This window comes from Sinocyclocheilus anshuiensis, unplaced genomic scaffold, assembly GCF_001515605.1.
Source record: "Sinocyclocheilus anshuiensis isolate Anshui unplaced genomic scaffold, SAMN03320099.WGS_v1.1 scaffold1854, whole genome shotgun sequence".
Lineage (NCBI taxonomy): Eukaryota > Metazoa > Chordata > Actinopteri > Cypriniformes > Cyprinidae > Sinocyclocheilus > Sinocyclocheilus anshuiensis.
This window is the reverse complement of record NW_015546040.1, coordinates 1,261,661-1,271,111: the sequence shown is the minus strand read 5'-3', so window position 1 is coordinate 1,271,111 and position 9,451 is coordinate 1,261,661. Positions and strand designations below refer to the sequence as shown.

General features: G+C 33.6%; 1 protein-coding gene across 3 annotated transcripts in view; it reads left to right on the top strand.

The window, feature by feature from the left end:
- Nucleotides 1-2,244: 2,244 nt before the first annotated feature.
- The window catches only part of LOC107698923 (centromere protein Q-like), a 12,649-nt gene continuing 5,442 nt past the window's right edge, over nt 2,245-9,451 (top strand). The window contains exons 1-8 of one of the 3 annotated variants that reach the window (XM_016500064.1): nt 2,245-2,294; nt 3,657-3,749; nt 5,408-5,462; nt 6,638-6,731; nt 6,824-6,892; nt 6,966-7,095; nt 9,002-9,121; nt 9,199-9,267. In XM_016500064.1, the coding sequence (XP_016355550.1) occupies nt 3,663-3,749; nt 5,408-5,462; nt 6,638-6,731; nt 6,824-6,892; nt 6,966-7,095; nt 9,002-9,121; nt 9,199-9,267 (624 nt within the window). In that variant the 5' untranslated portion in view covers nt 2,245-2,294; nt 3,657-3,662. The other 2 variants (XM_016500065.1, XM_016500063.1) reach the window with 2 other exon arrangements.

Sequence of the window (9,451 nt, the reverse complement as noted above, 5' to 3'; positions counted from 1 at the left end):
TTTTGGGTGAAAAATTTCTTTTTTTTTTTTTTTTTTTTTTTTTTTCATATTTATTATAAGAATATGGTGTTTTTATTTAAATGGGTGTGTTTTCTGTGTTTATTTCATGTACTTAACCCTCTGGTTGCCCGTGAGCATTTTAAAACAGAAAAGTTTTAGAATTTTATAAAATGTTGTTCTTTATTGGAAATGTGTGAAACTGGAGATTTTTGTGGCACTTGCAATGTGAACACACACACACACACACACACACACACACACATGTGTAAAAGATTTGATAAAAAGCTAAAAGTTCTCTTGTTTCCAGCAGCTGAAAAAAGGGACAGCAGAAGAAATAAATGGGAAATACACTGCTTTTTTTTTTTTCAGCCACAATGCAGAAACACACACATTAATGAAGGGGATAAACTCTAAAATAGCAAGAGTGCAAAATAGACACAACGTTGATAAGCGTGTGCACGGATTATACATTTGTGGGTATGGTTTATTAATCTCTGGACACGATTTGTTAAACCGAGGGAACAGTTTTAAGAATCCGTGAGTATGATTTATAAACTGAGGGAAAGAATTGCAAAATCGTGCTATTTTTATCTCCTACTGGTGACTTCCCAGAAAATAATAACCTTCATTTAAAGGGAAAACATGTTGATTTTTCTGATCCCTTCTGCAGATATTTGTTCTTGTTTTAAACACAAACTCGCTTCATTTTGATACATTTTTCAGTATCAACGTTTCATTCCGCCCTGTGAAGCCGTGGTTTACAGTGAATTTATAACAGCTATAACTCCCAAATAACGCCCCGTAGCTGTTATAAATTCACTGTAAACCACGGCTTCACGGGGATTATTGCTTTATTCATTTTGCATTCTTATGGATTACATTAATGATCTCCTTGCTGTGTTTCTGAGCCTTGATGGTGTTAGGATCCTTGCTGTCTGTGTAGGCCAGAGAGCTCTCGGATTTCATCAGAAATATCTTAATTCTAGGGTTTTCTAAGCAAGCGGGTTTAATCTGCGTGTGATCAGATGTGATTGAACGCAGTGGTTATGTAGTATGTGTTTGTGGTGTATACAGCAGCATCAGCACAAATGAAGAAAGCAGCTCTTCTCCAGGATGCCAGGATGTGGTGCTGATCGAGGGGCCTGGCCTTCACTTATCAGGGCACTTCTGCAGCACTAAAGCGTGTCATTCTGGAAAGGTTATGATGATGATGTAGAGCCAGAGGGGTCACCTGTTCACTTCATGCATTCTTTTATCAGATGCATGTATAAATGTTAAAGACCAGTATGTAAGACAAATTAAATTTCAATTTTTTTTTGAAATCTCATAGTTTTCTTAGAACGTTGAGTCTGTTTGCAAATTCGATTTTACATCTCACTTTTTTTGTTACCGTCATAGAATAAAATAACAGTAATAAAAAAGAAATGTAATCGCGATTTATTTCACAATTCTGACTTTTTCTCGGAAATCTCTCTATATATATATTTTTAATAAACATGATTTCTTTGGCTTTTATGTTGAATTTTGTACATGAAGCATACTTTCATCACACGTTTAATTATTTATTTATAATGTATTTAAACAAGAATACGTTTATTTATACACACATTTATTTATTTGCTTATTTATTTATTTTTAATTTATGCAGGGTTGGTCCTCCATAATAGCGTATTTCTGCCACAGAATAAAAAAAGGTAATATTATTCTTTTTTATATCTCACAATTTTTGTCAGAACTTAATCTGTGTCTTGCAATTTTAAAGTTATAAATAAGTAGTTGCGAGTTTTTTCTAAAAATATTTTTTGGTCTGGATTCTGAGTTTACATCTTCCTTTTTGTTTTGTTTCCATCATGGATTAAAATACTGAAAGAAAAAAAACTATATCTCACAATTCTGACTTTTTCTGTTTTTTCCCCACCGTGGAATAAAACATACAATTTCGCAATAATCTTTTATTTTTTATTTCACGATTCTGAATTTTTTCTCTCGCAGTTTTGAGTTTATATCTCATAATTCAGATTTTTCTTCTGATAATTGCTAGTTTATGCCTAGAAATTATAAACTGTCAAATATGAACTCAGAAATGTGAGAAAATGTTTGTTGTTTTTTTTTTATTCCGAAGCGAAAATAAGCTTCCGGTCTACTCTGTTTTATTTTATATAAAATATTTGTTTATTTAAAAATGTAATATTTAATGTACAAATCAACGCAATAAAGTTAATAAACAGGAAGTGTCAGCTCTCTCCGCGCATGCGCACTTCAATTCGCGCCTTGAACCGTGTGGCGGGAATCCGGTGAGTACTGAAGAAGACGCGGTCGATTAATTACATTTGATTACATACACGATTAATTACACGAGCTTTGTTTGTTTTAAACTCACCACATTTATGATTACAGTTTTCCTTCTTCTTCTCATCAGTTTGTATGTACTTTAGTGAGAAAGCAGCTGCTGTTTCCATACTGCGAGCGACGCGATAAAAACAAATGGCTTCCATTAACGATATAAATAAACGAAGCTGTGGAGATTCGTCGCGTCGGTGTCTTTTAAGCTACTTTATACTTAGTAAAATCTGTTGATCCCTCTTTTCTATTTACCATATTCGTATACCATGTTACTATAAAGAATACCACAGTATACAAAGAATACTATGGTATAACCGTGCTGCGTACGTTATCTAAAAAATAGCATTATTAACAATAACAACAACAACAATACATTGTGATGCTGTGGTTGTCATTAATTTGTTTTACATCGGTGATCTTTCTACAGTCTTTACACTGCCAGTCAACAGTTTCTGAACAGTAAGATTTTTAATGTTTTTAATATAAATTTGAGCCAAAGTACAGTAAAATTCTGAAATATTTTTACTATTCAAAACAGCTGTTTTCTGTGTGAATATCTGTTAAACTATAATTTATTTCTGTGATGCAAAGCTGTATTTTCAGCATCATTACGCCAGTCTTCAGTGTCACGTGATCTTCAGAAATCCGTATAATATGCTGATTAGCTGCTCGAGAATTTTTTATTTTTTTTGGGTATTATTATTATTATTATTATAATTCATTTTCAGGATTCTTTGATGAATCGAAAGATCCAAAGATCAGCATTTATCTGAAATAAAAAGCGTTTGTAACATTATACACTCTACCATTCAAAAGCTAATATTTTTTGGGGGAAAGAAATTATAGAAATGAATACTTTTATTTAGCTGGGGTGCTTTAAATTGATTAAAAGTGATGATAAAGACTCATTTCAGATAAATGCTGTTCTTCTGAACTTTCTGTTCATCAAAGGAACCTGAAAAAATTCTACTCCGCAGTTTTCAACTATAATAATAATAAAAATTAGTTTTTTTCTTGAGCATATTTGAATGATTTCTGAAGATCATGTGACACTGAAGACTGGCGTGATGATGCTGGAAATACAGCTGCGCATCACAGAAATAAATTACAGTTTAACAGATACTCACATAGAAAACAGCTGTTTTGAATAGTAAAAATATTTCTGAATTTTACTGTACTTTGGATCAAATTTACATTAAAAACATAAAAAATCTCACTGTTCAGAAACGTTTGACTGGTAGTGTTGCTGAAATGTTAGCTTGAGGTTTTTGCACACTTGCACTCTCTGACTCCGTTTGTGTTTTTCTGTGCAGCTCTTCATGATGAAACCAGCCCGAGGGTCTGGAAGGGCCTCCACATGGGGCCCCAGAGGAGCCACAGACAGGAACACACACAAGACTGATAAAGTGAGGCACAACTGAACAAACTCGAATTTATTATGATTAATATTCATCATATATTTATTTATTTAGCCATTGAAGCCTTTTATTAAAAAATGTAAATAAACTTAATATACATATGTATATTATTTATGGGTTAAACTTTATTTTAAGGTGTCTTTGGTACAGTGTAATTATACATTTAAGTACTGAGTAATATTAATTAACTACATGTGCTTACTAGGGTTTGGCTTAGGGTTGCTTGCATGTAATTATGCTTAATTTAAATGTAACAAAGACACCTTAAAATAAAGTGTTACCTATTTATGTCCCAGTTTACAATTACTAACATCCCCAAATGCATGCATACAATGTCAAATTCATTTATCAATAAAATAGCTTTCTTGATTTTAGATTTAATAGCAAAATAATAATTTGATATATTTGATCGCTTGTTATACTGTCGCTTCTAAAGTGCATCTGGAAAAGATTGTTATTGGCGCAAAAGTATTTTTTTTCTGATTAATATAATATTAAACGTACGGTAAAAACTATCAACAGCAATGATTATACAAATTAAGGCCTAAAAAGGTCTTAAATTGGAGCAGAATGTTTAAAGTCGTGGCATTAAATGTTGAATATCTTCCTCAGTATTTCTGTCTTGTTTTCCATTACAAAGACACATTTAGTGGAGATGCAAAATGAACATATGAAGACTTGTTTTCTGAGAAATGGAGCAAAATTAAGTTTATTCTGAGAACAAGAATGAATATCTGTCAGTGGAGAATGAAAACTGAGTTAAGTTGATTTTTCTAAGCCAGCTGGCAGATATTTGTTCTTGTTTTAGTCATAAACTCTTAATTTTGATCGGTTTCTCAAGACAATTTATTAAGACATTATTGAGGTCTGTAGGAAACATTAACATTTTCTTTCTTAAATTTCCTTGGTCTTAAAAACGTTGAAACTTCATACATGTGGCTGAGAATTGAACAAATAGCTGTAATCTGGCTCAGATGAAGACACGAATCGTGTCTTTATGGTGTTTTTCTGCCGATTAAGAGATTAAACAAGACTTCTTCATCACTCGTATGGTTGTGGAAAGCAAAAATGAAACAAAATGCAAGATATTTTCTGAGAAATTCCAGCGAAACAGACACTATTTCTTTGGAACGAGCAGCCCAGAATTAGCAAGAAACAAGTATTAGATTGCATTCAACATATATGTGACTCTGCAGCACAAAAACAGTGTTAAGTCGCTGAGGTATATTTGTAGCAATAGCCAACAATACATTGTATGGGTCACAATCATACATTTTTCTTTTATGCCAAAAATCATTAGGATATTAAGTAAAGATCATGTTCCATGAAGATATTTTGTACATTTAATACCCTAAATATATACAAACTTTGTAATATGCATTGCTAAGAACTTCATTTGAACAACTTTAAAGACGATTTTCTCAATATTTAGATTTTTTTGCACCCTCAGATTCCAGATTTTCAAATATTGTTGTATCCTAACAAACCATACATCAATGGAAAGCTTATTTATCCAGTTTTATTCAGATGATGCATAAATCTCAATTTTGAAAAATTGACACTTAAGACTGGTTTTGTGTTCCAGGGTCACATATGATAAAAATAATGAAAGCTACAGTATAAACATGCTCAACGCTTTCTTCCAGACGTCCAAACCCAGAGCTGAAGGCCCACATCCGGAGCCGTCGAACAAACACAGCGGTAAGTTGAGAAATGATGGGAGATGTCTGTACTTGAATGCATTTGCAGACTCGTTGCGTAAGGTGAGGTTATTCTGAAACTCATTTGTCAACCTGCTGAGTTTCTTCTTTCTGAAAGTTTGCCAAACAAAACAATGGGCTACTGAAAAACCTCTGTGTCCTCTTTTCTCGGTGTCATTATTTTCTAACACACGCACATGTTGTTTCAAACTCGTATGGCTTTCTTCTGTAAAACAAAAAAGGAAAAGGAAAAAGGAAGTGCCATAAAGTATCATAAACAGTCCTTTTATGCTATTAAATTTAAATCCCTGAATTTTAAATTGTTAGTCACTGAATATCATTAAAAACCAAATCAAATGGGCTTCAGGAATTTGAATATATCAACTAAAAAAATTTAACTATTGCACCGTTCACACATTAAACATAATTTAAAGTGCAAACTCAAAAGTAATGTTGGAAATATTGTCTAATCCATAAAATATATCTTTCTTGGGGGAAAAAAAAATCCAGCTTTATTTTCTATATACGCTATAACATTAATAATACCAAACATTAATCTATTTAAATGCTCTTGAATTATCATTTATACATGGAGTAAACTACAATTACAGGTATTTATTAAGTATATGTTTCTGTAAAATTGATATTTACATTGCAGCAGGGTTATTATAGTTACCTAAAACTAAAATTAGAACCATACAAAGCATTTTTGTGACTTGAAATGAAATAAAACATTAAAAACTAATTTCAACATTTAATTTAGTGCACTACAATATCAAACTAAAACTGAAATAAAAATTATAGACGTACAAGAAAAACATAAAATACTAAAAATGACAAAAACACAACAACAAAAGTACTAAAAATTAAAAATGTATCAGAAAATATAAAAGCTGGTTTCAACTGATAATAGTATTTCCAAAACGCAATCAAAATTGCTGTCAAAAATGTGTCTGTTTGTATTCGTGTTAATTGATTAAACGATTAATTCGAAGGAAAATCAATTATGAAGATCTCTAAAAAAGTGCATGCTTAATGTGAACGTATGAATGAGGTCTGAGATGACAGAATTGGCAATTTTAGCTGAATTATTTCTTTCAAATTCTGTATTATGTCTGAATATAATGGTCTGTTGTGGTCTTTTTCTCTTCCTCTGATTTTCTATTAACACCTCAGCGATGTCTGGAAAGAGTAAGAGTAAGGGAAACTGGAAGCCGCTGACCAAATCTTCCCTGCTGGCTCTGGAGAACATGCTCGGTTTGTCCATGCTGTGAGTAACGTGTTACGCAATAATTACACGTGTGTGCAGATTGCTTCATCATCACGCTCTGAGTGTGATGTTTTTGCATGCTTTTGATTCAGGTCTGTACTGGCATTGAAAAGCAAAGAAAAAGAAGAATCGCAGAAGCATCTCAACCTCCTCAAAGATCAGTAAGAGACATTCTGCCAAACATCTCCTTTTGTTCTTCCACAGCATCTCAGGCGCCGAACTCTGTTTTCGTAGGTTCCTGGTTAAGTGTGCACAGCTTTCTGTTCCTCCGAGGAGGCATGGAGACATTATGCACGTGTCCCATCAGTTCAAAGCAGAGAGGACGAAGTCCGAGCACGGCAGGAAGACGCTTGAGGCTCTAGAGGTGATGACAGAAAGTCTTAAAACGTCTTAATGTACAAGAAAGTCTTAATTATGAATTATAAAGCGGATAGTTCCGGTGCTTGATTCTGATTGGCTGAGCCGCGTTCGAAGCTGTTGTAAATGACTCTACAAAGTAACATACACCTTTGTTTATGTTTGTGTGTTGCTCGGCAACCACTTTGTTGCAACCACAACTGTTTCTGAGGAGCTACATTGTTTGGTGGAAGAATACTGTTTTTATTAATATCATTACACTTTATTTGCTCTGTTTTATTTTGTGAAACCTTACTACGTATATGGAATAACCGTTTTATAAAAGCAATAATCCCCGTGAAGCCGTGGTTTACAGTGAATTTACCTAACAATGCCCCTTAGCTGTTATAAATTCACTGTAAACCACGGCTTCACGGGGATTATTGCTTTATTCAAGAGGTCTTAAATTTGGGGACGACCAGATTTGCGCTATGGCTGACGATTAAACTTCAAAAGGCTGTGTTTTCATTAAATATGATTTCATTAAATTAATAGACAGTTATATTTCTACTGCTCCGACTGAGAAAGAATGTGCATTTCCAATAAGCCTGTTGTTTTTGTTCAGACCAATGCAAAAATCGACCCACGTTTTTACCCTGCAAACATATGTGAACTGGTGGATCGATAAGAAGATAATGCATTATAAACATCTAAACCGTAAAATGTATTTATATGTTATAGAATTTATTGATAATAATTGTTTGATGTAATAATGAATACTCTTGACTCATTCATTTTCTTAAAAATGGTTTAAAGGCTGAAATGTGAAGTGTATAATTTTATAAAACTAAAAATGTACAGTTTAATATGTTACTATAGACATATGTTACTATAGACACGCTCATATGTAGAGTTGGGTATCGAAAACCGGTTCCAGATTTCTAAGAACCGGGTATTCGATAAGACGCGTGCATTTCGTGCATTTTAATGTGATTTAAAACTGTTTAAGTGCAGGAACGGAAAGAGCTTGCGCCTTGTTTGCGTGCAGCAAATGAAAAGAAAACTATGCAGTGTTTTTAAACTTTTAATTACAGTTTCTGAAATTTGGTTCAGCTGGATTTATTTATGCTATTGCTAATTGATTTGTTGGTTCCTATTTTATTACTGACTGTTTACTTGTCTTTAACACTTTAATATTTGAAATTTATATTAGTCTATGGTGGTATTTTTGTTGAAAGCATAGGCAAAAGTTCCTCTTATAGGCCTAAGTGTTCTGTAGGCTGTTGGTTTTTTCTCATTTTATTCAGCTGCAACAGAATGCTTTGCAAAAAGACACAATAAATGTTGGACATTTAAAAGTTTGACTTTTTTTTATTTTATTGGAATCGAAACTAGGAATCGATAAAATTCTAACAATACCCAACCCTACTCAAATGGTATTATAAAGCAATAATCCCCGTGAAGCCGTGGTTTACAGTGAATTTATAACAGCTAAGGGGCGTTGTTAGGTAAATTCACTGTAAACCACGGCTTCTTGGGGATTATTGCTTTTATAAAACGGTTATTCCATATACGTAGTAAGGTTTCACAAAATAAAACAGAGCAAATAAAGTGTAATGATATTAATAAAAACAGTATTCTTCCACCAAACAATGTAGCTCCTCAGAAACAGTTGTGGTTGCTACAAAGTGGTTGCCGAGCAACACACAAACGTAAACAAAGGTGTATGTTACTTTGTAGCGTCATTTACAACAGCTTCGAACGCGGCTCAGCCAATCAGAATCAAGGACCGGAACTCTCCGCTTTATACATTTTATTTGTGCAGGTCTTAAATTTGAGCTTAAAAATCCTGCAGAAAGCCTGGATGAACGAGCATGAATTAAGATGATCAGCTGTTCGTGACACAACCGCTCATTAACCCTTTGTGTGTTTAGGAGAACATGAGTTCGATTGTTAGCACTCTGGAGGTGATGGAGGTGCGGATGGATGGTTTGGAGGAGAAATGCAGGATAATGAGACGCAAACTAGAAGAGGAAGAGGACAAGGCACATGAGGTTCATACAGATTTGATAGTTTCACTTGAACAGCCAGAGACAGTTTAATCCTGGTGTTTGACTCTGATCTGTTCCAGTTTCTGCAGCTGTCAGAACAGACGGTCCTGCGTCTTCCCGCTTTACCGTCTCTACAGCCGACACTACAGGTACATCACACTATGCTTCCGGTCAAATTAATCCGATAACTACAGTCGAGATTACTCGCTTAACTTTGAAGAAGTCTGAAAATCTGGAATCTGAGGGCGCAAAAAAAATCAAAATATTGAGAAAATCATCTTTAAAGTTGTCCAAATTAAGTTCTTAGCAATGCATATTACTAATCAAAAATTA